This window comes from Acomys minous, assembly GCF_964271855.1.
Source record: "Acomys minous genome assembly, chromosome: 6".
In the NCBI taxonomy this organism is placed as follows: Eukaryota; Metazoa; Chordata; class Mammalia; order Rodentia; family Muridae; genus Acomys; species Acomys minous.
The window spans coordinates 94130238-94156772 of NC_140487.1; the positions used below are offsets into that span (position 1 = coordinate 94130238).

The following is a 26535-nucleotide window of genomic DNA, read 5'->3' on the forward strand; positions in this document are numbered from 1 at the left end:
TTTCTTTCTTTTTTTTTTTTTATATTTTATTTATTATTATGTATACAATGTTTTGCCTGCATGTACACGTGCACTCCAGAAGAGGGCACCAGATCACATTATAGATGGTTGTGAGCCACCATGTGGGTGCTGGGAATTGAACTCAGGACTTTTGGAAGAACAGACAGTGCTCTTAACCTCTGAGCCATCTCTCCAGCCCGGGATTAACATTTTCATTGCAAACAAAAGGTGATAGTTTCACTTGTGAGATTCTGAGAAAATATCTAGGAAAAGAGTAAGGCCATACTTAAGGTCATATACCTTCAGGCCCTAAAGCATGGTTTATTGTCATTAATAGTTTTATTTGAAACTGTCTCTAAATAAGTGGAGCATTATGCCTATGTTGGCAATCCTCTGTAGTGGATGTAAACATGTTTTGTTTTGTTTTGTTTTGTGTGAGGCTGTGCAGTGTTTGTCTACTGGAGACAGGCTTGTGAGAAAACGTGTGGTGGTTGTCCCCTAAAAGAGGAACTGCCTCTTGAAGGGGCATGGTCTTTGCCAACTGATAAATATCCTAGTAGGGATACAGAGGATATATGGATATAGACATATAGATAGATAGAGGATAGAGATAAATAGATAGATAGATGCCAAAAACAAGAGGCTGGGCTTTTTGTCTTGGCATTATTTCCTTCAAGATGCTCCTAGAGAGAATGGCTCCAGAGAATGCTTCAAGGTTCTGGATTCTGTCTCCTGTGGTTGAAGTCACCTTTGCTAAATTGCTAGTTTGCTGTTTAGTGGATCTGCTGAAATCCTGACTATAAAGAGTGAAATCGCCCAGCAGAGGCAGAGGCAGGAAGATCGCTGTGAGTTCCAGGCCAGCTTGGGGTACAAAGCAAGTCCAGGACAGCCAAAGCTACACAGAGAAACCTTGTCTCAAAAAAAAAAAAAAAAAGAGTGAAATCGCTCCAAGGAACTGAGTATAAAAAGGTCTATTTCTCCTGTTCCCATTAACCTATCCAGCCCCAAATGATCATTATAAAATTCACTCTGGGTCACGTATTAGTCTTTGAGCCCTACAGTGTGAGTGATATATAACACAGTTCTGAGCCAAATCAAAGTGCTGGCGGGGCCATTGTCCTTCTTAAGGCTGTTGAGGAGTCCTTTGTTTTTCCTTGATTCTAGCAGTTGTCGGCAATCCTTATTCTTTGTTTCATAGATGTGCAACCCCAATTTATGCCTTTAATATCATGTGACATTTTCTCTGTCTCTGGGTCTCTTCCTCTTTTTGTAAGTACAATAATACTGGATTAAGGGCCCACCTTTCTCCCATTCAACCTTGTTTTGCCTTTGATTACATATGTGGAGACTCTATTTCTTTTGGTTTGGCTTGGTTTTTCAAGACAAGGTTTTTCCGTTACACAGAGCCCTGACTGTCCTGGACTCTCTCTGTAGACCAGGCCAGACTGGAACTCACAGAGATCTGCCTACCTCTGCTTCTATAGTGCTGGGATTAAAGGCATGTGCTATCACGCCTGGCTAAGACACTATTTCTAAGTAAGGTGCTATCATGAGGAGAGGTGCTGGTATCTAAGATTTGAGAGAGAGAGAGCCTTGTCAAATGTATGGTGATCAGACAACATTTGGGATTGCCTACAAACACTAGAGTCTCTCTCCACCATTGGTTCTGGTGATCAAACTCAGCTCATCAGACTTGCATAGTGAGCAATTTTTACCCACTGAGACATCTTGTTAGGCCCTTGAACTTGTCTTATGTAGTCTTGCCTGTCCCGGACTTGCTTTGTAGAGCAGGCTGGCCTCGAACTCACAAAGATCTGCCTGCCTCTGCTTCCACAGGTGCTGGGATTACAGATGTGCGCCACCACTCCTGGCTTTTCATTTCTTTTTTTTTTTTTTAAATGATGTCCGAGGTAGCAAACCCAAGGGTTTCAAGCATGCCAAGCAAGCAGGCACTCTACCATCTGTGCTATATTCCTTGCCCTAAATGCTTCACCTTAGAATATCAGAACTTCTATATGAATAATAAGTATAGTAACAATTATAGTAATAGGACTATGCTGTGGCTCAGTGGTAGAGTGCTTGCCATGATCAAGGCCCTGGATTATTCATCTGGACCTCAAAACCAATCAAACAAATCAAGAACATCACTCTATTGGAACTCACATTGTATATATGTCTTTGAATCTTCATGACAACTCTATGTGTTAAGTATTGTTATTATTTCTATTTTATACATATGTATTAAATAAATTACATGACTCACTTAGGATGACAGTTACAGAAATGCAGATCAGAGTCTGGAGAGATAGCTTAGCAGTTAAGAGTACTTGCTGCTTTTCTAGAAGACCTAAGCTTGATTCCCAGCACTCACAGGTGCCTCAGAACCATCTGTAAGTCAATTTCCAGGAGGATCTGATGCTCTCTCCTGGCTTCTGAGGACACTGCACACATGTGGTGTACATACATATGTGAAGACAAAACACCCATACATAAAATAGAAAAATATCAAAATTAAAAATAACCTGGGTGGTGGTGGCGCATGCCTTTAATCCCAGCACTCGGGAGGCAGAGGCAGGTGGATCTCTGTGAGTTCGAGGCCAGCCTGGTCTACAAAAGTGAGTCCAGGACAGCCAAGGCTACACACAGAGAAACCCTGTCTCGGAAAAAAAAATTTAAAAATAGAAATACATTTCAATTTTAGACAGTTTAACTGTGTAATATGTGGTCTTTCTTGCTATACTAGATTAAACTTAACTCTTAACTCTTGTTTCATCTTTTCCTCACTTAGCAAGAACAACAAAAGTCTACTCTAGTCTCTTTACTTTCTTACTTTGTGGTCCTTTTGCATGGGATGACTTTCTTACTTCCAGCTGTATCGTGAAATGGAACTAAACCCTTGACAATTAGTGAGTGTTTGGGTGTGGAGCAGGGAAGGGTATTTCAGTTAAGAGTGGGCAAATGTGCAGGTTAATTGGTTAATAAGCAAGAGTGAAAGGCTTTGAAAACTACACTTAGAATTGTAAATTTTTTTGTTGTTTGGAGATGGGGTCTCATGTATCCAGGCTGGTTGTGAATTCTAGATCTTCCTGCTTTTACCTCCCAAGAGGTGTTTGTGTAGGGAGTGTGTGGGTGGGGAGGTTCGAGACAGGGTTTCTCTGTGTAGCCTTGGCTGTCCTGGACAGCCAAAGTCATTCTCAGCTATCTGGCAAGTTTGAGGCCAGCCTAGACTGTTGGCCTGTTCCAAAGGGGATAGTCTGTAAAAAATTGAATGCACAGCATCTGTGATTCCCATCCAGTAAAGCTGAACATGCGAAGACAGCTGTTCTTGCCTTGGCTTTCCTGCAGAGGGATTTGTTCAGAGGCTGCACAGCTGAGTCTGCACTGGGTGTTGCTTATGGGGAAGTTAACGTTCCTGCTAATGGGGCACACAATGTTTAGCAAACTAGAAATCTTCCTTGTTGGCAGATCTCAAACTTCCTTTCTTCATACATGCATGCATGGGTCTTGAGACATTGAGAAGTTGTGGTTTGTGAGGGCCCAGAGGCTTATCAGCCCCACCAATGTGTTCTCCAGAATCAGTCAAGACAAATGGATTGTGGGGAAAACAAATAATTCTTTTTGGTTTCACTCCCTGGGCTTCATTTCTACTTTTCCATCCTGCCTAGGAAAGCCAGAGTTTATTAGTCACTATGAAGGCTCATCTGGCCTCATCTTTTCTTTGCTCTCTACCTTCTGGCTAGGCCTATGGATTTAGTTCTTCCCTCCCTCTCCCTTCCTCCCTTTCTTTCTTTGTTTTGTTTTTTCGAGACAGGGTTTCTCTATGTAGCTCTGGTTGTCCTGGACTCTCTTTTTAGACCAGGCTGGCCTCGAACACACAATGATCTACCTACCTCTGCCTCCCAAGTGCTGGGATTAAAGATGTGCGCCACCATGCCCAGCCCTCTCCCTTTCTTTTTAAGTGTCCTTCTTTATAGCCTAGGCTGGCCTTGAATCTTGCCTTAGCCTCCCACATATTACACGTATAAACATGATCTATCACACCCAGCTAAACTGGCTTTCTTGGGCATTGACACATATTTGTAAATATGTATGTGTTTCTATGAACCAAAACCAAGAGTCCTAGCATCACCAGGCATTCAGAAAATACAAATACACAGTCTTAGAGTTTCTTCTGCCAGACATTCACCCATGTAACTTGAGTGGTTCCTGAAGACAAGCCTTCCATGTCACTCTGACACCATGTAAAGAAGCAAACTCTGTTTCTTTAGATGCTTTGACTACATGGTCAGATGTTAGTCTCGTTGCTCCATGTAGTTTGGATTTTATAAGTTCTGTTTCTTTTCAGCAGTGGACACCTCTATTGTGAACTTGGGCAGATTCACCTAGAGTGAGAAGTCGTCGTGCTAATGTTTTCGTTACACACCATTGTAAGATTTCCAAGGTGGATTACAAGGCAGGACTAAGCAGGTTAACAGGTTTTCCTGGTGAGAGTTAGGAGTTGTACTTTTAGCTATTCCCCCTCCTTGTCAAGCCTGCTCTTCTTCATACAGGGATCTGATGTGCTGCACGGTGCTGCCCCCAACTGGTCCTTTTTGATGCATGTTCTTCTGAGCACTTCTATGTACTTTATTATATTTTTATTTAAAACAACAAACAGATTGTGTGTTAGACAGATCAGATATCCTACTTAATATATGGAAAAGCAGAAGGACAGCTAACCTTATTAGTTGATTTTTTTTCAAAATGAAATCATTCATAGAAGGCATAATTGGATTAGAATTTAGCTCTCCTGCCTGTTATACCATTAACAGGTACAACAGACTAGTCTGCTAGTCTTTTATAAATTCAATATCATATTCTAAAAAGTATTAAGATTCTATTCTCATTTTACTGTAGAATTTGTCCTTTATTCTCCCTTGAAAAAAGGAGGGAAATAATTATCTTAAAAGAGTTGAGTAAATTATTTTTAAAAATATTATTCACATTTTATGTATGAGTGCTTTGACTTCATGTACCCAAGAAAAGGGCATCAGATCACAGATGGCTGTGAGTCATCATGTGGTTGCTGGGAGTTGAACTCAGGACTTCTGGAAGAGCAGAAACGCTTGTGACCACTGAGCCATCTCTCCAGCCTGAGAAAATTCACTTTTGAGCTCCTGTTCAGTATGGAGTTCTCTCACTCAGATGTTGTGACCACTAACTGCTTGTATGGTGAATGCAGTTGCAAAAAGATGTACTCTGGAGCCAGACTGTGTATTTTCCTGATTCTGCCCTTAATAGTTGAATAACCAGCCGAGCGGTTATGGCGCACGCCTTTAATCCCAGCACTCGGGAGGCAGAGGCAGGTGGATCACTGTGAGTTTGAGGCCAGCCTGGTCTACAAAGTGAGTCCAGGACAGCCAAGGCTACACAGAGAAACCCTGTCTCGAAAAACTTTTTTAAAAAAGTTGAATAACCTTGTTCAACCTTTAAATGTCTTTTGGAGAATGACAATAATGCAGATAAGACTATGTACGTGTTCTAAAATTTAAAAAACTCTAAAATGGGAAACTTCTTTGGTCCTCAACATTTCGGACAAGGGGTACTCAGACCTTGAAGGACTATTGTATAGATTAAATGAGGTAATGTATATAAAAATTTTAGAATTGTTTGATATAGTATAAGCATTATATAAATATTTATTGAAAATGTTGTTATTGTGGTCTATATGTTGTTGGCATAATATTCTTGTGACTGTGTGCAATTTACCCTTGTTCATTCAAATGCTGATTTCCCTACCCCACTATCTAGTTTCAATCTGGGACATTGTATTGTGATGTTTAGTCTAAGTATCTCCTGTCTCAAGTTTATGTAAACATGTCACCATTTGTTCTCTGTATTGCCAATAAAAGCCAACTAGCCCATGCTGAGCAATACAGAGAATAGGGTGGGGCATCCTGGTGAGTGAGGGGAGGAGAAAGAGCAGGAAGGGAGGATGGAGCCAGGAGGAGAAGACTGGGAAGCACCAGGATGAATGAACCAGAGCTAGGATACGAGTAAAAAGCAAGTATAAAGTGGTGGCGCACGCCTTTGATCCCAGCACTCAGGAGGCAGAGGCAGGTGGATCGCTGTGAGTTCCAGGACAGCCTGGTCTACTGATCTACAAAGTGAGTCCAGGACAGGCAAAGCTACAGAGAAGCCCTGTCTGGGGGCAGGGGTGGGGGGAATGGGAAAGCAGAACAGGAGGAAACTATACTAGCATGAAAGTTTAGGATGGAGTAATTATTGTGCAGTGTTATGCTATAGGCTAATTAGATAGATCCTGGTCTCTCTGTGTGGTTATTTGGGTATATAGCTGGTTAAGGAATAACTGCTGATATTACTAAAATAATAATTAAATATTAAATATTAATCATTCAACAGTATGTAAATGTACTTTTTTGCTCTCATTTTTTTTTAGTCTTTAAACAAGGTCTCACTATGTAGCACTGTCTGGCCTGAAGCTCACAGTGCTCTGCCTACATCTACCTCCCAAATGGATTAACATCATGTACCACCATACCCAGCTACTTTTTCAGTCTTTTTACAAAATGAATCATCACAGAGGACTGGAGAGTTGGTTCAGAAGTTAGGAGAGTCTAGGTTCAGTTCCCACCACTTACACGGTGACTTCGTAACTCCAGCTCCAAGAACATCCTCTTTTGAGCTCTAGGGCACCAGGCACACAGTCGCACACAGACAGACATGTAGGCAGAGCACCCACACATGTACATCTTTTTTTTTAAATTAAAAAATAATCACAAAGCTGGGTGTGATGGCACATATCTGTACTACCAAGTTTGGGAAGGAGGATCCTGAGTTCAAGGCTAGACTGGGTTGCATGGTGAGACTGGCTCCAAACAAATAAAATGACAAAAAACTCACCAAGCCATGCTTCAAAATATATGGGAATAATGGAGAGCAACATATTTCTTAGAAGAGTACATTCTTTTTTTGAGACAGGGTTTCTCTGTGTAGCCTTGGCTGTCCTGGACTCACTTTGTAGTCCAGGCTGGCCTCAAACTCAAGGATCCACCTGCCTCTGCCTCCCGAGTGCTGGGATTAAAGGCATGCGCCACCACCACCTGGCTGAAGGGTACATTCTTGAGTTCTTTCATAGCCCTGCGTCGTCCTACAAAACTCACTCGGACTTACTTTACTGACCTGCTCTGGCATGGCTGTCAATAACATCCTAGTGTCCTAGTTGCAAATGGACATTTTAAAAATATTTATTTTTGTTTTTGTTTTTTTGAGACAGGGTTTCTCTGTGTAACAGCCGTTGCTGTCCTGGACTCACTTTGTGGACCACGCTGGCTTTGAACTCACAGAGATCCACCTGCCTCTGCCTCTCAAGTGCTGGCACTTGCTAGCAAATGGTCATTTTTTTCTAAGTACATTTTATTTGATGTATAGCATACTTTGCTGCTGTTGCCATTTCCTTTTTGGCTACTCTCTTCTTTTAGCCTTTGTGGTGATAGTCTGGTATGATTTTTTTATTCCTTTTGGTTTTTTGTTTTGAGACCAGTTCCTACTCTGTAGGTCTGGCTGGCCTGAAACTCATTATGTAGACCAGAGAGATCTACATGCCTCTGTCTCCTTAGCGCAGGAATTAAAGATGTGTGCCACTACCCTGGCTCCGTATGGGGGTGTGGGTATCCTGTAACTCTGGTTAGCTGTGAACTCCTGATCCTCCTATAGTTGCCTCCTAAGTGCTGGGATTATAGGCATGTGTACCATGCTTTCGTGCAAAATGTGTCCTCCTCTGCCTTTTCCTTTGAACTTTACCTTTCCTAAGAATTCCAGTTCCTCACCTGTATATTATCCCATGCTACCTATCTGCTCTCTATCTTGGCATCAGAATTTACTCCATCTCAAGATTGTTACTTTCTACGTTGTAGTCTCCTGCTAGACTTTGTTTGTTTGTTTGTTTGTTTTTTGTTTTTTTTTTAAGATAAGGTCTCACAGCCAGGTGGTAGTGGTACAGGCCTTTAATCCCTGCACTTGAGAGGCAATGAGGCTAGCCTGGGCTATAGAGTGAGTTCTAGGACAGCCAAGGCTACACAGAGAATCCCTGTCTTGATAAAACAAACAAAAAAAAGTTAAGAAGGTCTTACTTTGTAGCAGGCTTAGAAGTCACTGTGGGGTCCAGGCTGACCTTAAACTGGTAATTATCTTGCTTCTGCGTTGTGGATGCTGGGGTTACAGCCTAAAGGCACTGTGCCTGGTATAAAATGACTTTTTAAAAAGGTGTTTGCTGGGAGTGGGGAGTTGGAGAGATGGCTCTGCAGTTGAGAGCACTTGCTGCTCTTGCAGAGGACCCAAGTTCAGTTCTAGATACCCACGTGGGGCGGCTCACAGACACTTGTAACTCCAACCCCAAGGGATCTGACACCCTCTTCTGGATTCAAGTACCCAACACACTTGGCATCACACTTAAACAGATACACATACACATATACATAAGTATAATAAAAATGAATGTTGCCTGATGTGGTGGTGCACACAGTACCTAGAAGGCAAAGGCAAGTGGATCTCTATGAGTTCAAGGACACCCTGGTCTACAAATTGAGTTCCAGGCCAGCTAAGACTACATACTCTCAAACCAACCAACAAATTTTTTTTTTTGTTTTTGTTTTTTTCTTCTTTCTTTCTTTCTTTTTTTTTTTCAAGACAGGCTTTCTCTGTATTGCCTTGGATGACCTAGACTCACTTTGTACACCAGGCTGGCCTCAAACTCACAGTGATCCGCCTGCCTGTGCCTCTGGAGTGCTGGGATTAAAGGCGTGTGCCACCATGCCAGGCAACAATTTTTTTTTTAAACAAACAAAATTTTTAAGTTAAAATTCGAAAAGATCCAGGTGTGGTGGTACATGCCTGTAATCCCAGCACTTGGGAGGTAGAGACAAGGAGGATGAGCTCAAAATCACCCTTTCCTACATAGTAAGTTTGAGGTCAGCCTGCACTACATGGAACACTACCTCAAAACAAAATAAATGGCTGGAGTGATGGCTCAGTGTTGAAGAGCACTTGCTGTTCTTGCTGAGGATCAAGGTTCAGTTCCCAGGTGTGGTAGCTCACAACTATCTCTAACTCCCATATCAGGGGATAGGACGCCTTCTGGTCTCCTTGAGTATTAGTCAGGACACATGCAACCATTCATACACATAAAATAAAAATAAATCTTTACATTTGATATTAGCAAAAAGGCAAAAAAAAAAAAAAAGCAACAAAATAAATAAAACCTTAAATGCCAGGTGCAATGGCATACATCTGTAATACCAGCACCTAGGAAGTAAATACAGGAGGATCAGGAGTTCGCAGCTAGCCAGAGTTACAGGAGGTTACAGAAGTAGAGGCAGGTTGATCTCTGTGAGCTCAAGGCCAGCCTGGTCTACAAAGGTAGTCCAGGACAGCCAAGGCGACACAGAGAACTCCTGGCTTAAAAAACAAAAACCAAGGGCTGGAGAGATGGCTCAGAGGTTAAGAGCCCTGACTGCTCTTCCAGAGGTCCTGAGTTCAATTCCCAGCAACCACATGGTGGCTCACAACCATTTATAATGTGATCTGATGCCCTCTTCTGGCCTGCAGGTGTACATGCAGACAGAACACTGTATATAAAAAGGAATGAATCTTAAACCAAAAAGATTCCTTAAGAAAAATAATAAAACAAATGTATTTTCTAGGTGTTTGCTCTCCCATGCTTTTACCACCAGCCTAAACATTTCTGATAAGTACTACTTTCTGTTCTGCAGTATATCAACTCTGGGAATCTGGAGCAGCTGCTAGACAGTGACCTGCATTTGCCCTGGATCGTGAGAGTGAAACTGGCTTATGACATAGCAGTGGGCCTCAGCTATCTTCACTTCAAAGGCATTTTCCATCGGGACCTCACATCAAAGGTATGAACGCTTTACTTTTATAACTCTTGAGAAACACAGGGTTAAAAAACCAATTACTAAGGGGTAATTGGGGGAGGTCTCTTTCTAGATTTAACTTTTAATCGAAACATAACCCAGTATTCGTTACAGTTAATCCTTAGAAAGCTTCTGTCTGGGCTTAGTTGGGAGAGTGCTCATTTAGTATGCACAAGATTTGTCCCCAGCACAGGTAGGAGCAGAAGGATCAGAAGTTCAAGATCATTCTCAGCTACATAGAGAGTTCGAGGCCAGCCTCCATCAGCCTGAGCAGGCGGCTCTGAGTGCTGAGCCAGGCGATGCCCACAGTTGAGAGCCTTTACATTTGACTCCAGTCTCCTGCAGTGTGCTGCAGAAGCAGGTGGGGAGCTCAGGGGAGTGTTGCAGCCTGTCCGTTTCCTCTCCCATGGCCTCCAGGAGGCAGCTCTCCCCTAAGCTGACTTCACTGACAGTCAAGTGATTGCATGTTTGGAGTGCAAGGTGGGCCACCATGTGCTGACCTGTTTTCTATTGTGTGATTGAGTTTCTGCCTTCCTGCCAGTTCTTTTTTGATGTTTGCTGGTCTCTGTAGAATTGTTTTGTTGTCCAGATTGCTGTGTGACCAGGTTAGAAAAGAGTTTCTTTCAGAGAATGTTGGCCTTGTTACAAAGCAGGAACCTAAGGGCTGAATGTCTCAGGATACTTCCATGACAAGGCTTTTTCCCTGCAAGATAGGGTTTCTCTGTGTAGTCTTGGCTGTCCTGGAACTCCGAAGACCAGGCTGGCCTGAAACATAGTAATTAGCTTGCCTCTGCCTCCCAAGTGCTAGAATTAAAGACATGCGTGCACCTCTACCTCCTGTCTCCACAACAAGGCTTTAAATAATATTATTTGAGCTAATGGAGAAACTATAAGGCCACCTAACATACGCAGTATGACATCTACTCAAGAGCCAAATTAAAGTCTTCTAAGGTTTGATACAGGGTTTGTTTTGAAGGCTTACTTTTATTTTATATGTATGAATATTTGCGTACCTGTTGGTATATGTATCATGTACATGACTGGTGTGCAAAGACCAGAAGAAGGTATTAGATCCCCTAGAACTGGAGTTTCTGTCTATTGTAAACTGGCATGAGCTGGGCGTGGTGGCACATGCCTTTAATCCCAGCACTCGGGAGGCAGAGGCAGGTGGATCTCTGTGAGTTCAAGGCCAGCCTGGTCTACAAAGTGAGTCTAGGACAGCTAGGGCTGTTACATAGAGAAACCCTGTCTCAAAAAAAAAAACCCTAAACAAATAAAGAAAAAAGCTGGCAGGTGGGTGCTGGGAAACAAACTCTGGTCCTCTGCAAGAGCAAGTGCTCTTAACTTCTCAGCCATCTCTCCAGACCTAGTGTATAGGAGTTTCATAAAAATTCAAAATAGATGTCACTTTATTCCCTGCCTCAACATACACATACACATACACGTGTACATATATGCATATATACATCTAGCCAAAAGCATCTTTGCCTTTCTACTAAAAGTATTGTTTCCCTTAAAATAGGAGAAATTTGTAACAGGTTAACCCCCATACCCACATAAATGTTTCCTATGCCCGAATTCATGAATAGAAAAGTAATAAAAGGGGGAATTTCTAACCTATAGTTATATATGGGCTCACTGAAAAATAACTAAAGGAGTTGGGTACACGCTTTTAATCCCAGAACTCCTGAGGCAGAGTAGGTGGGTCTTTGAGTTTGAGGCCAGCTTAGTGTACATAGTGAGTTCCAGAACAGCTAGGGCTACATAGAGAAACCTTGTCTTAGAGAGGGGAGGGGGGGGAGAAGGAGGAGGAGGAGGAGAAGGGGGGAGGAGAGAGACAGAGAGATAACTAAAGAACAATACAGTATTTTATAGTTGAATATTCAGTTGCATGCACTATAAGCTTTTGTCACAGGGGAGATCACTCTAGACTAAGATGGTAAGTAAAGCTTTCTGGAGGCAAACTCTCTACTCCTCTGCAGTTTAGCATATTTCCTTTCTGCACTCGGAAAATACTTTGTCATTTTGGTTAGTTTTGTTTGTTTGTTTTGTTTTGAACTTGTTATTGTAAAAGTGAATAAACTCTTTGGGTACAGATAGGAATATCTATAATCCCAGTCCTTTGGGGGTGGGGGTGGCCATGATGATCACAGTTTGAGTGTGGCTCAGGGTATCTAATGAGATTTTGTGTCAAAAAGAAGAAAGAAAGAGAGAGAGAGAAAGATAGAAGAAAGAGAAAGAAAAAAAGACAAGGGGTTGGAGAGATGGCTCAGAAGTTAAAAACACACTGGTTGCTCTTCCAGAGGTCCTGAGTTCAACTCCCAGCAATCACATGGTGGCTCACAACCATCTATACTGAGATCTGGTGCCCTCTTCTGGTGTGCAGGTGTTACACACAGGCAGAACATCGTATGCGTAATAAATAAATCTTTTAAAAAAAAAAAAAAGCCGACATAATGGTGCACACCTTTAATCCCAGCAGTCAGGAGGCAGAGGCAGGCAAATATCTGTGAATTTGAGACCAGGCTGGTCTACAAAGCGAGTCCAGGACAGCCAAGGCTACACAGAGAAACTCTGTCTCAAAAAACAAAAAACAAAAACAACAACAACAACAACAAAAAAAACCAGACAGACCAAAAAAATGAAAAGACCAGGTTGGGGATTTAGTGCAGTGGTATAACACCAAGGCTCGGGGTTCGGTCCTCAGCTCTGGAAAAAACAAAAAACAAAAATTAAAAGACCAAAATAAAATAAATAACCCAAAAGAACTATTGGATAAGATCAGCAGCCCTTGATTTTCCTTATATGAGAGTAGACATATTGTTTTATCAGTGGGCTTAAGGCAAACTGTAGGGAGCTGGCTCAGCAGCTGAGAGTGCTGGTTGCTCTTTCCTCCAAGGACCCAGGTCCTGCTCTAATTGCAGCATGGTGGCTCACAGCCTTCTGTCATCTAGTGCCCTCTTCTGTCCTCTGCAGGCATTGTATGCACATGGTGTTAAAGGCAGACTTGCTGGCAAAACACCCACACACTTTAAAAAAAAAAAAAAAAAACCCTAGGAATTTATAATAATAATTCCTTATATAAGGAACCTTGACTGGTTTTAAAAGGGCAGTCCTTGTGTTTCTGCCTTCTGCGTACTGGGAATACAGACATGCACCACCACACACAGCAGCGCCCTGTTTCTAGGCTATACTCCCTTAGATCTGGACTTTAAGGTGGTATTGAGATTACTTGGAAATGGTGAAATTAAATGACTTCTTAAGGTTTAGTAGTGGTATAGGACGTTCTCTAGAACACAACTCAAATTGAGAACAGAGTCATCTGCTCTTGTTTTGTAACACTTGGAATTGAACACAGGGCTTTATTCAAACACAGCAATCTTGTCTCACCTCCTCAGTGCTAGAATTAAAGGCTTGTGCCACCATGCCTAACCCTGTTTGTTATGTTGTTGTTGTTGTATGATTTATTTTGTGTACATTGGTGTTTTGCCTACATGTATGTCTGTGGGTGGGTGTCAAATCCCCTGGAACTGGAGCTACAGACAGTTGTGAGCTGCCATGTGGGCGCTGGGAATTGAACCTGAGTCCTCTGGAAGAGCAGCCAGTGCTCTTCTAAGGCATCTTTCCAGCCCCTGTTGTTGTTGTTTTTAATTCAACCACACACAGACATACACACATATACATAATTTCAAATAAATATATTTAAAAAGCACAAATGTGCCTGGCATGGTGACACAGATTTTGATCCCAGCACTCAGGAGGCAAAGGCAGGCGGATCGCTGTAAGTTTGAGGCCAGCCTGGTCTACAAATCGAGTCCAAGACAGCCAAGACTACCCAGAGAAACCCTGTGGGGGGCAGGGGGAAAAAGCACAAATGTATCAGAGGGTAGGGGCAGACACTGAGGTGGCTCTGTGGGTAAAGGTGCTTGCCACCAACCTTGATGACCTGCGTTCTGCCTACATGGTGGAAGAAACTGACTCCTGCCAAGCTGTCATTTTGACTTCTACATGTTTCCTATGGGAATGTCTACATGCGCAGGTGCCCACGCGTGCGTGCATAGACAGACACACACACACACACACACACACACACACACACACACACACACAACTTAAAGTGTACCAGGGTATGATGGCTCATGTTTGTTATCTAATTGTGGCATTCAAGCTGGCTTAGGGAATAGGGGGCAGGAGAAGCACAAGTGCAAGGCCAGCTTGAGCACATGGGAGATGCTGTCCCAAACAGGGGTGGGGGAGCTTGAGAGACGCAGGGAGTGGCTGGTAGGGCACCTAGAGTCACTACTTTTTTTTTCCTTCTGAGACAGGATTTCACTGTTTAGCACTAGCTGTCAGGAAACTCACTGTCAGGCTAGACCAGGCTAGCCTCTCACTCATAGAGATCCCCCTGCCTCTGCCTCCCAGCACTGAAATTAAAGGTGTGCATCACCACACCTGGTCAGAGTTTCTAAAAACTGTAAATCAAACAGTAAATAGGACATTAGACCAAGACCTGGAGACAGAAGTCTGAGTTCTTGGTGAACCAGGAAGAGAATGAGGGGAAGAAGTAATAGATGTGAGCTGCCATGCCTCACAGGCTGTGACCTAAGCTGGGGCTTTAGCTAATAGGTTGGCATAGGGCCCATCTTTTTATAGACAAAGTCAGAGATCTGGAGTGCTGATCCAGCAAAACTTAGGGAAGAGAGAGTCAGGACAAGCACAAGGACAGTCGTTGGAAGCCACCCAATTCATTTCTGTGGGGACCAAGATTGATTATGATGAAATAACAGGTTCCTTTTAGCTCAGGGAAAAATAATGTGAGCACATAAAGATCAGAATAAGCCATTAATATGTACTTGGTGTGCAATAAACAGGAGGTGACTTGGCCAGGCTGCAACACACAGGGAGGGAGGACTGAGGTGGGTCACATAGGGCCTTGCTGGCCCCACAAATGTTTCTGTGAGCCAAGAATCCCTGCTCTCTGCTGCCTCTGGAAGTTGGGGTGTGGGTCCTCCTGGGCCTGGCGTGTCAGGGCTATTTCCATTACAGCTATTTGGAGAGAGCCAGTTGCAGCTGTGGGTTATTATAGGTCACTTGGGCTCATCCTTTCTGTAGGTAGAGATGGCAGCATTTGTTCAGTACCATGCCTTTAGCCCCTCCCACAAGAGAGCCTGCTCCTAAGATGTTCTTCTGGACAGTCAAAGGAGTAGCACAGAGGAACTCGGGGAGTTAAGGAGAGAGAGGGTGAAAGCTGGAGAAGTCAGGGTTGGAAAGGTAGCTTTCCTTCAAGCTTAAAAGATAAAAACTTTTTATAGGTTAAAGGAAGGTTTGGTGGGGCTAAGGGTGTGTAGTTCAGTGGTAGAGCAGGTAGGGCACTCTTAATGTGTGAGCCCTGTGTTTAATCCCAGTAATACACACACACACACACACACACACACACACACACACACACACACACACACACACACCAAAAAAAAAAAAAAAAAAAAACCAACACATGCACAGATGCAGAGGTATCTGAAAAAATTCCAAACAGAAGAAAAGAGAAAATATAAACAAAGACACAGACGTGAAGGGGTTCCTCAAGCTTGCTAAGTCCAACTTGCATGTGGTATGTTTGGGAAGGTGCATTGTGCCAGGAGTGGGGATGTGAAAAGTAGGCCACATAGTATTTTTGATGGGCAGATGCTGGAGACTGAACCAAGTCTCATGCAAGCTAAGCATTCATGTACCACTGAGATTGATCCTAGCCAGGTCAGACATATCATGCCATGGAGTCTGGTTGTGATCATTTGGTCAATGAAAACTAGTACGTGTGGGCTTAGTCTTATCCTGGGTGTCCTTCATTTGGCAAGAACAGGGTTATGACTGGGTAACTGTGCACTCAGGAAACAGGGAAGCCAGTGGCTTGATCATCTATCTGTCCTTCTACACTGCATTACAGTAAGCTTTTTGTTTGCTTATGAGACAGGGTTTCTCTGTGTAGCCATTGCTAGCCTGGTCTACAAAGGGAGTCCAGGATAGCCAAGATAACACAGAGAAACCCTGTCTCAAAAAACTAAAGAGAGAGAGCTGGTGCAGGGGTGGGGGGGATTTCAGCCAGACATGATAGTGCACTGGGAGTCGGGTGGGGCAGAGGCAGATGGATCTATGTGAGTTCAAGGCCAGTCTGGTCTACAAAGGGAGTCCAGGGCAGCCAAGGCTACATAGAGAAACCCTGTCCTGAAAAACAAACAGACAAAAAGAGTGATAGGATTTCAATTTTGTTCATAGAAGTATTTTTGATACCTAAGACTATGCTTAGTACTCAGAAACAAGGATGATGGCCTAGAGAGATGATGACTCCACAGTTAAGAGTATGTACTGAGCCAGGCAGTGGTGGCGCATGCCTTTAATCCCAGCACTCGGGAGGCAGAGGCAAGAGGAATCTCTGTGAGTTCGAAGCCAGCCTGGTCTACAAAGAGAGTCCAGGACAGCCAGGGCTACACAAAGAAACCCTGTCTCAAAAAAAAAAAAAAAAAGTATGTACTGATTCTGCTGAGGACCTGAGTCTAGTTCTCTGCACATATTTCAGATAGTTTACAATCACCTGTAACTTCAATTCCAAGGAAAGTAATACCCTCTTCTGGCCTTTACAGGCACCTGCACTCACATCTACATCCACCCCTCCCCACATATACATAGCTAAAAATAAAATATTTTATTTTGGTTTTTCTCTGCCAGAATAGCCTTGGTTGTCTTACACTCACTTTGTAGACCAGGCTGGCCTCCGACTCATAGAGATCCTCCTGTCTCCCAGAGTGCTGGGATTATGGGCACACAGCAATAAAGTAATTTTTTTAAAAAAAGCCAGCAGTGGCACATGCCTTTAAGCCTAGTACCAAGGAAGCAGAGGTAGGTTGATTTCTGTGTTCAAGGCCAGCCTGGTCTACAGTGCTAGGACAGCCAGGGCTACCCAGAAAAAAACATGTCTTAAAGAAAAACTTTTTAAGAAATGAAAAAGAAAGGATAACATTTGTGCTTTGGAAATTCAGCACTTAAGAAGTAGAGACAGGAGGATCAAGATCATTCTCAGATACTAAGTTCTAGGCCAGCCTAAGCTCTATCAAAAAATAAGAAACATGGGGCTGGAGAGATGGCTCAGAGGTTAAGAGCACTGTCTGCTTTATCAGAGGGTCCTGAGTTCAATTCCCAGCAACCACATGGTGGCTCATAACCATCTATAATGAGATCTGGTATTCTCTTCTGATGTGCAGCTGTATATGGAGGCAGAACACTGTATATATAATAAATAAATAAATAATTTTTTTTTCAAAAAAGAAAATGAGTGAAGAGATTTAGGATCATCACTCAGAAAGTGTATGGGACCTTAAACACACATTTTCTTGGATCAAATGATGGCCATTATATACTGATGTCCATCCCTCTTCTTGTGGGAGTAGGTGGCGTACATAAATATTTAGATAAAAACAAAAAACTGTGTTTGGAGCCTGAAATGAAAGCTAAGGCAGTCATTCAAGATGCAGGATTAACTCCCCCCCCCCACCCTCTGTCTTGAGACAGTGTATTAGTCAGGATTCTGTAGTGCAGTGGTTTTCAACGTGTGGGTCATGACCACTTTGGCAAACTTCTATCTCCAGAAATATTTATAACAGTAGCAAAGTTACAGTTATGAAGTAGCAACAAAAACAATTTTATGGCTGGGTGTCACCACAGCATGAGAACTGTACTAAAGGGTCACAGCATTCGGAAGACTGAGAACCACTGCTCCAGAGGAGCAGAACTCACAGAATGAATAGGGGATTTACTAGAATGCCTTACAGGCTGTGGTCCAGCTAGTCCACCAATGGATGTCCACCAATGGAAGGTCCAAGAGTCTGGTAGTTGTTCAGTGCACAAGGCTGGGTGTCTCAGCTGGTCTTCAGTATATGCCAGAATCTCACAGTAGGCTCTAGTGCAGTGAAGGTGGTGTGGGCACGTCACTAAGAGTGAGAGCAATCAGGCAAAGAAAGCAAACTGCTTCTTCCATGTCCCTTATATAGGCTGCCAGCAGAGGGTGTTACCCAGGTTAAAATGGGATCTGGATTAAAAATAGTCTTCCCATTTGAAATGATTTTTTTTCCCCACTTGAAATGATTTAAGGGAAAAAAATCTCTCACAGGTGTTCACAGCCACTTGGGTTTTAGTTAATTCCAGATGTAGTCAAGTTGACAATAAAAAATAACACAAGGTCTTGTTATGTACCTGAGCTAGCCTGAAATTTACTGCCTCCCCCGTGGTGAGATTAAAGGCTTGTGCCATCACACCAAACCTCATTTGCTATATTAAAGCCCCTAGTTTTCCCGAGCATGGTGGTGCATGCCTTTAATCCCAGCACTTAGGATAACACTTGGTGCCACATATCTGGGGAAAATGATGTCATGCCCCTTATAAGACTAATTTGTAAGCCATGCATGGTGGTGCACACCTTTAATCCCAGCACTCAGGAGGCAGAGGCAGGTGGATCTCTGTGAGGTTGGGGCCAGCCTGGTCTACAAAGCGAGTCCAGAACAGCCAGGACAACAAGAGAAACCCTGTCTCAACCCCTTCCTCAAAAAAGCCCCCAGTTTCGACCCTGGGATCAGGCTAAGTGTGTAGCTCACCAAGAAACAGGACAAGCTATTCTGGTAGGCAGGTATGAGTGGTAACTACACGGCTGGCTAATCCCTACTTCTAAGCTACCTTATTTTTCTCTGCTTTGGGAACCCAGAACTGCTTGATAAAGAGAGATGAAAATGGTTACTCTGCAGTGGTGGCTGATTTCGGCCTGGCTGAGAAGATTCCCGGTGCTAGGTGAGTAGCGCTAATACACACTAAGGCCACGGGCAAAGGTCAGAACTGTGGGTAAATCAGCTTCATTCCCAGAGATCAGGACTTGAAACTTCAATAGTCAAAAGATCTGATTGTGTAGTCACGTGTGGTGGCGCACTGTAATCCCAGTACTTTCAAGGTAGAGAGAGGCAGGAGGATCACTGTAAGTTTGAGCCCCGTAAGGGCTTTATGAACTTGTGTCTCTACAACAAAGACTCAAGGGCTGGGGATGTAGCCCAGTCAGGATAGCCCTCATTCGCCTTGAATGTGCAAAGCCCTCAGGAAATCCCAACACCACATCTGCCTGAAATCCCAGAACTCAGTAGGCAGAAGATAGAGGATCAATAGCCGGAAGTCTTCCTCCATTACATATAGTCCAGGCTACGTGAAAGCGTGTTCTTTGTTTTGCTTTGTTGATTCCCATTGTGCCAGGCACTGGCAAAGTTTCTTTCTTTACTTCACAGTATAGGGAGTGAGAAGCTAGCTGTGGTGGGCTCCCCTTTCTGGATGGCACCCGAGGTTCTCCGAGATGAGCCTTATAATGAGAAGGTAAGTCTGGAGATGTCAAGGCCTGATTGATTGTCCTTTGTGGCCCCGGATCTGTCCTTCCTGCTAAATATAGGGCTGACATCTGTCAGTTCACCCAGTGGGGGACTTGGATGGAATATGGATGACACAGCCCAGACCTAGGCTTTTAAGAGATGGGGGTGAGGCAGGGACGATACCCCACTCCTCACGCTGCTGAGGGTAACTGAGGTCTGACTACCTACCAGGCAGATGTGTTCTCTTATGGCATCATCCTCTGCGAGATCATCGCCCGCATCCAAGCTGATCCAGACTATCTTCCCCGCACAGAGGTGAGGGGCTGGCATGGGACAAGCGCCACAGGGATGGGCTGGCTTGGTTTTGGAACTGTTGTTATCCTGGGGTGGAATTTCTGGAACTACTCTGTAGCTACTTCTCTGAAGCAGCTCCCAGCCTCTGCGTCTGAGTGTGATGAGGACTTATCTACTCGTGTCCTTTGTACATTTTTCACATTACTTATCCACAGAATTTCGGGCTGGATTATGATGCTTTTGAGCACATGGTGGGAGACTGCCCCCCAGACTTTCTGCAGCTCACCTTCAACTGCTGTAATGTAAGTGTCTTTGTTGTTGTTTTGTAGACAGGGTTTCTCTGCATAGCCTTGACTGTCCTGGAACTGGCTCTGTAGACCAGGCTGGCCTCAATCTCACAGAAATCCACAGAAATCTGCCTCTCAAGTGCCGATATTAAAAGTGTGTGTGCCTCCATGCCCAGCTTTTGTATTTCTTAGCGTGCCTTTGGTCAGGTGCTGGCTGAGTCCTTTTCATTTGGTTAGGACTGCAGGGAAAGGCTACAAATTAGTCTTATAAGGAGCATGGCATCATTTTCCCCAGATGTGTGACACCAACCATATTTCCTACTCTGGTCTGAACAGGCTCTCCAGAGTGCTCTGAACCAAAAATGAAAACACTGCTTTGCATTTTTTTCAGTCTCCAGCCTGCAGGGTAGACTCACAGCTGTCCCTGCATGCCAGCCAGGCTTTGTCAGGTTTTATTTGTTGGACTACAGCACCAGCCAGTCCTAACCCAAATCAAGCTAGAAACAAGCCGTGCGTACACGCCTTTAATCCCAGCACTTGGGAGGCAGAGGCAGGTGGATCTCTTATGAGTTTGAGGCCAAGCCAGAAACAGATTCACATTTCATCTATGGGGTGAGAGAAGTCTGGTGCAGGGCTCATGGCTGGTATGGATGCCTACAGATGGACCCTAAACTGCGCCCATCCTTTGAGGAGATTGGGAAGACCCTAGAGGAAATTATGAGCCGCCTACAGGAAGAAGAGCTGGAGAGGGACAGGAAGCCGCAGCCCACAGGTAAAGGCAAGAGATCAGACCAGATACCCAAACTTCACCCCTACGGGAGGAGTGAGACTGAAACACTGCCTTCTGGGGAAAGATCCTTGGACCCGAAGTGCTTTCCTCATTGCATGGAACAATTACCTACCTTGCTTTCCTCAAGAAAAGTATATATTAATAATACAGTGCTGCTTGTACTGCTTGAGAGTAACCCAGGCTTACTGTTTTTCAGGACTGTTGGAGAAAGTGTCTGGAGGGAAGCGGCTGATTTCACTGGATGACAAGATTCCCCATAAGTCTCCACGTCCAAGACGTACTATCGGGCTGTCTCGAAGCCAGTCAGACATTTTCTCTCGTAAGCCCCCACGTACAGTCAGTGTCTTGGACCCCTACTACCGGCCACGAGATGGTGCTACACGTACCCCAAAAGTCAACCCTTTCAGTGCACGCCAAGACCTCAAGGGTGGGAAGATCAAATTCTTTGACCTACCCAGCAAATCTGTCATTTCCCTTGTATTTGAGCTGGATGCACCAGGGCCTGGAACTACACCTCTGACTGATTGTCAGGAGCCTTTGGCCATGTCTTCCAGACGGTGGCGGTCTTTGCCTGGGTCACCTGAGTTCCTGCATCAGGCTTGTCCATTTGTGGGCTGTGAAGAATCACTCTCTGATGGGCCTCCACGACTCAGTAGTCTCAAGTACAGAGTAAGAGAGATCCCACCATTCCGGGCAACTGCCCTGCCAGCTGCTGCAGGCCATGAAGCCATGGATTGCTCCAACCCTCAAGAAGAGAATGGTTTTGGACCCAGACCCAAGGGGACCAGCCCATGTGTTGGAGCTGCCTCTGAGAGGATGGAGGTGGAAGCAGAAAGGCCACGAGTGGCTCCTGTCCACTTCTCTGTCTCTGGAAAAAACTTGCAAACCCAGGGAGAGCAGGATGGGTGAGGTAGGGGAAGGACTAGTCCCTGCCTCACCTTGGGGATGGACCTTCAGCTCAAACTACTGGATCCCCTTGGTGCACATCCTGGCTGTCCCCTGGAGCTTACACAAAGCAGGCAGGCTGGGGAAAGCCTGGCTTAAAATTGGGTTTTCGGTGCCCAGTGGCTGCAACATGAGGTGTTTCAATAGTTAGGGCCAACCCAATTCTAAGCCTTTGAAATCCAGCAAGGAGCTCTAGCTCCCAGAGACTGCAGTGTATGTCCTCGACAGGACCAAAGGACTCTTAGTTCCAGGCTGAGCTGGCAGGCACTGTGCAGCTGTTATCCCAGTTCCTTTTCCACCTCAAGCCTCTCGCGCCCATGCTGGGGCACATAAGCTATCGGATGGAAACTGGAGTTGACTAGGAGGCCATAAAGGACATGGCTGAAGACTGGGATGCTTCTTGCCTATATGTCTAAGACACTTGAATAATTGCTGTTTGCACTTACTGTATGGTCAGACCACATCACTACATCTCTATGCAAGGGGGAGACAAGGCAATGTGGTGGTCAAGGATCTTTTAGCTAACCTATTCAAAGACCTTTCCAGTTGATTAATCTATTTTCATATTTATAAACGAGTCTTAATGTTTTGCCTCAAGACTTTCAACCTTGAAGTTGGGAGTGGGGCTGGTTTTGTAGGCCCTAGGGCCTGCTATGTATGTGTTAACAGGTGATACAACCAGTTAATGGTTTATACTTGGACTGATTTTCTTCCCTGCTATAGCTGGAGCTTTGGGAACAGTCTGTCCTTACAGAGCCGCAATAAGAAATAACCAAAGAATGAAGTTGGTCAAATATTTTCATAATTCATTTCTGTTGATTTTTTAAAAAACTTTTACCCAAGACACTTTCAGATTAAAAAATAATAAAGTTGATGTTGCAGGTGCTAGTTAGTCTGATTTGTACCCGTGTACCCAGGTAAGAGAAAACAATAGTGAAGTACTCACTGACTCTGCCAGGGCCTGCTTGACAACTCTGTAGCAGTCAAATGTGACATCCACAGGCTAATGAAGCAAATAACTTCTTTTTGATACACAACTCTGGCTGACTTGGAATTCACTATATAGGCCATGAACTTGTAGCCATCCTCCTGCCTCAGCCTTTAGGGTACACAAGCCACCATACCCTAACCAACGACTCTCTCCTATTCTTAGCCTCTGTCCCTGGGCCTACTACCAGGCAGATGTTGGAGTCAGCTGCTGCCCCAAGCCAGCTTCATTTTCTGGTTATGGGCCTTGGAGGGACGGGAAAACTGGCTCTTGGCCACGGTAAGGGGTACAGTTTTGCCACTCAGATAGACTTTGTTGTGACATTCAGGAAGCCAAGGTTCAGAGCTGCAGAGTTGAAGGCTCTGGCTCAGGCCCACATAGGCCATCACATAACCTGTCATAAAGGCATCAAAACCAGCACGATGCAATCCATCTCCAGGCACAGGATTAGGACTGGCTTGGTTTACCTGCAGTTCTGAGGTAGCCACATCAGCTGTTTCAGAACCTGTTGCTTCATGCTTCATCTCCAAGCCACCTTTGTGACCTTGCTTGGAGCCCAGCTGATCGCTAGTTTCACCCTCTGCCACCTTTTGCTCAGTGTTCTCGGTCTTGAGGCTATCTTCACGGACCTGCTTTGTGGGAGGACCATCTTCAGCTTCCTCAAAGGTCTGTGTCCCAGCTTGGCTCAGCAAAGCCCTCCTCCGCTTGTCCTTACGTCGCCGCCTTCGCCGCTTATCCTCTGCCACAGCCTCATCAGTGTCAATTATAAGATCAATATCATGTGACTGAGGACACTGTGGCCCTAGAGGACACCAGCCATAGGCCTGGAGGTAGGAAAGAGTCTAAGAAGGGATGCCATACATCAGAACCTCCCCTCCCCAAGAAATGGATACACAGTCTCACCGAGAACTTGTCGCAGATGCCCGTGGCGTGAGAGCGGCGGTCGGTTACAGGAGACATACAGCAGCGGTAGTCGATATGGCCGCTCATGCTGGATGGGTAGCTGCAGAACTCCAAGGCAAGGTGTGGGCCGCCGGCTGCCCGCTGCTTCCCATTCTCCCGCTCACTGCAACAGCGCAAGAGGGGGAGTGCTCCACTAGCGTGTAAGCTCCACGAGAACAGGGGAGGGGGCTGTTTTGTTCACTGCTGAATCCTCAGCACCTAAAAACAGTGCCTGGCATATGGCAGGTACTTGATAAATAATCTTCAGTGAATAAACGGGCTCATGCCAAACCCCACCCCTTTCTGTCAACCACGTCCTCACCATTTCCGGAAAGCGTATTCTAAGTAGGAAGCTACAAATCGGGCATGAAACTCTGCAGCATATTTGGTGTCATAAATGCCTGCTGGGAACATCTCACACAGGTCAGCAGTGAAGGTTCCCAAGTTCTCAGGCAAGTGTGCATAGAAGTTCTGATACAGGAACACCAAGTCTATAAGGCCGTTATGCAGCACCAGAGGCCGACGGGCCCGGATTAGTTCAAGGAACAGTGTCCGCACTGACTGGCTCTGGCTCTCATCTCCCTAGGCAGAAGGGGCAGAATGCCCAGTCAGCATCTTGTGCAGCACACTCACCCCAGGTTTCCCGTCTGGAGAGTATACCCTCATTATCCAGCCCAATGCTACTCCCCATAGTCACAAGCAGGCATCCCAGGCCTATGGTGGCTAAAAATAAGCCACAGAGGACGCACACTCCAGGCTGGAGACGCTGGAGACCTACCTTGTCGTTGCCCTTATGGTAGGGGATGCCCTGAGCATACTGCCGGTTGAAGTTGAACCCATGTTGTACCAGGAACTGCACAGACTTTGGTTCTATAACATACTCCTCCATGCATAGAAGGGTGAGATTAAACACTTGGGCCACGTAAGAATTTTCACCCTGAAAAACAAGAGGGGGGCTAGAGAGATGGCTCAGTGGTTAAGAGCACTGCCTGCTCTTCGAAAGGACCCGGGTTCAATTCCCAGCACCCAGAGTCTGTAACTCTGAGACCTGACACCCTCACACCAACACACATAAATTAAAATTAAATAAAAAATATTTAAAAAATAATAAAATTTTAAAAAAAAAGAAAGAAAAACAAGAGGATCTGCTCTACCAAAAATTGGGAGGAAAACCATCACGGCACTCTTCAGGATCTCAACTCTTTCCGCCCCGTGCCTCAGACCCGGGGTGAGGGGAGCTCATACCTTATCTGGCTGCTGCCTGAAGCAGGCGAGGCCCAGGGACAGGACAGAGCGGGTCCTGGCAGCATGACACACGGCCTTGTAACGCTCCTCGATGCACCTTAGAGTTGGGTTTGGACACGGCTATGGCTGGGTTAGTTTCACAAAGGACCCAAACTACCCAGGCTGGGACCCCCTACCTTTGGGGCTGAGATGTGCATGCTGGTTAGAGCTGGGATTGAAGCTTATACTTACTGGTTCAGCAGACTCTTCCTGTCCCCAAGCCCGCTCAGCTCCTGTGGGCGGTAGAGGAGGGCTAGGATTACCCTCCACACCACCACCCTTCACCACCACCTGCCCCCCCCCCTGTTTCCTATGCCTCACCGTGTCCACAGCCACAAAGCTAGCCGTCTTTAAGGCCAGCAAGAGCGATGGCCATATCTCCTTGAAGTTGTCACTCTGGACATCTACCACAGGAACCCGTGCTACAAACTCCTCTGCAGATGTGCTTTTGTTGACACCACCTGGGGATAAGGAAGGGGTGGATTTTCATGCTGTCACAAGGTCTCAGTGACTGTCGCACCAAGCTAGATGTGCGACAGGGGATGCCCACTGACCAACTTTCCTCTAAAGATCTGCCATCCACCGGCTCTAAACACAAGCCTTGGAGGGGACAGTGCCCTAAATTTGGAAAAAAGGGCATCTGTGTCTTCCAGTGGCTGTATGTGGGACTAGGAAATCACTTCCCTTTTTTTTTTCTTCATTATAATCAGGAGAGAGACAGACTAGACAAGCTTTGAAGTTTGTTGTTGTTGTTTGTTTGTTTTGTTTTTTGAGACAGGGTTTCTGTTATCTTGGCTGTCCTGGACTTGCTTTGTAGACTAGGCTGGCCTCGAACTCACAGGGATCTGTCTGCTTCTGTCTCCCAAGTGCTGGGATTAAAGGCGTGTGCCACCACGCCCAGCTGTTTTGAATGTCCTTTATCGTGTAATCCTAGGACTAGGGAGCATGAAGCTGAATGAACTTCAACGTCAGCCTAAGCTACAGAGCAAGATCCTATCTCAAACACATCCCATAAAACCACAGACTCGTGGTGCCTCAACAGCTACCAGAGTGCTTCAAAATTAGACCCAGGCCGGGCGTGGTAGCGCACGCCGTTAATCACAGCATTCGGGAGGCAGAGGCAGGTGGATCACTGTGAGTTCGAGGCCAGCCTGGACTACAGAGCGACCCAGGACAGCCAAGACTACACAGAGAAACCCTGTCTTGAAAAACCAAACCAAAACAAAGAAAAACAAAATTAGACCCAAGCTCCACTTATTGTGGACAACTACACATTTCCCCGATGTTACTGACACCCGCACCTCCCAACAGACCCTCATTGCTCTAACAAGCCAACAGTATAGACTTTGCAGTAGCACGCACTGTACACTGGGACTTGTAGTCTCCTGGGAAATCTGAGCCAAGCAGAAGCTACAGGCCTGTCTCCGAACTACCGACACGAGGCTTTTCCCTCCATAGGACGGCGAAGGCTGCTCTGGCTACCCTCTGGGAAGCCGCTCACCGTCAGAGGTCTTTGGAACTAAAGGAACACCGTCGCCACTGTCAGCGGCCATGACGCCGCGCTCCTCCCGCCGGCCTTCCGTAGGTGCGCGGAGACTTCCGCTTCGTCTCCTAGAGCGACTCCGGCCTAGGAAGGGGCGGGGTCTCGGCGTCGGAGTCCCATAGGGTCAACTTCCGTTCCGAG

General features: G+C 45.2%; 2 protein-coding genes across 2 annotated transcripts in view; one reads left to right on the top strand and one right to left on the bottom strand.

Annotated features, from left to right (window-relative positions):
* TESK2 (testis associated actin remodelling kinase 2) overlaps positions 1 to 22522 on the top strand; it is a gene marked incomplete at its 5' end in the record, with an annotated part of 77953 nt that extends 55431 nt beyond the window's left edge. Inside the window, 7 exons of the mRNA XM_084786577.1 lie at positions 9771 to 9917; positions 18679 to 18761; positions 19244 to 19328; positions 19553 to 19636; positions 19831 to 19917; positions 20563 to 20674; positions 20889 to 22522. Coding sequence (XP_084642703.1) covers positions 9771 to 9917; positions 18679 to 18761; positions 19244 to 19328; positions 19553 to 19636; positions 19831 to 19917; positions 20563 to 20674; positions 20889 to 21601 — 1311 coding nt within the window. The 3' untranslated portion in view covers positions 21602 to 22522. The remainder of the gene's footprint in view (positions 1 to 9770; positions 9918 to 18678; positions 18762 to 19243; positions 19329 to 19552; positions 19637 to 19830; positions 19918 to 20562; positions 20675 to 20888) is intronic.
* TOE1 (target of EGR1, exonuclease) lies at positions 22423 to 26498 on the bottom strand. Its single transcript, XM_084786586.1, has 8 exons — positions 26353 to 26498; positions 25173 to 25312; positions 25044 to 25084; positions 24813 to 24909; positions 24346 to 24504; positions 23890 to 24149; positions 23529 to 23691; positions 22423 to 23449 (listed from the first exon to the last, which is right to left on the bottom strand). The coding sequence occupies exons 1-8, from the start codon at positions 26402 to 26404 to the stop codon at positions 22829 to 22831; spliced, it is 1533 nt and encodes a 510-aa protein (XP_084642712.1). The 5' UTR covers positions 26405 to 26498; the 3' UTR covers positions 22423 to 22828.
* Between the last annotated feature and the right edge of the window lie 37 nt (positions 26499 to 26535).

What these genes read in the sequence shown, in the direction of transcription:
- TOE1 (XM_084786586.1), bottom strand. Translation starts at nt 26,404, where the DNA reads ATGGCCGCTGACAGTGGCGACGGTGTTCCTTTAGTTCCAAAGACCTCT. An exon ending in AGTTCCAAAGACCTCTGACG is followed by an intron (nt 25,313 to 26,352) that starts GTGAGCGGCTTC and finishes CCTTATCCCCAG; the next exon opens with GTGGTGTCAACAAAAGCACA. An exon ending in ACCATAAGGGCAACGACAAG is followed by an intron (nt 24,150 to 24,345) that starts GTAGGTCTCCAG and finishes CCTTCTGCCTAG; the next exon opens with GGAGATGAGAGCCAGAGCCA.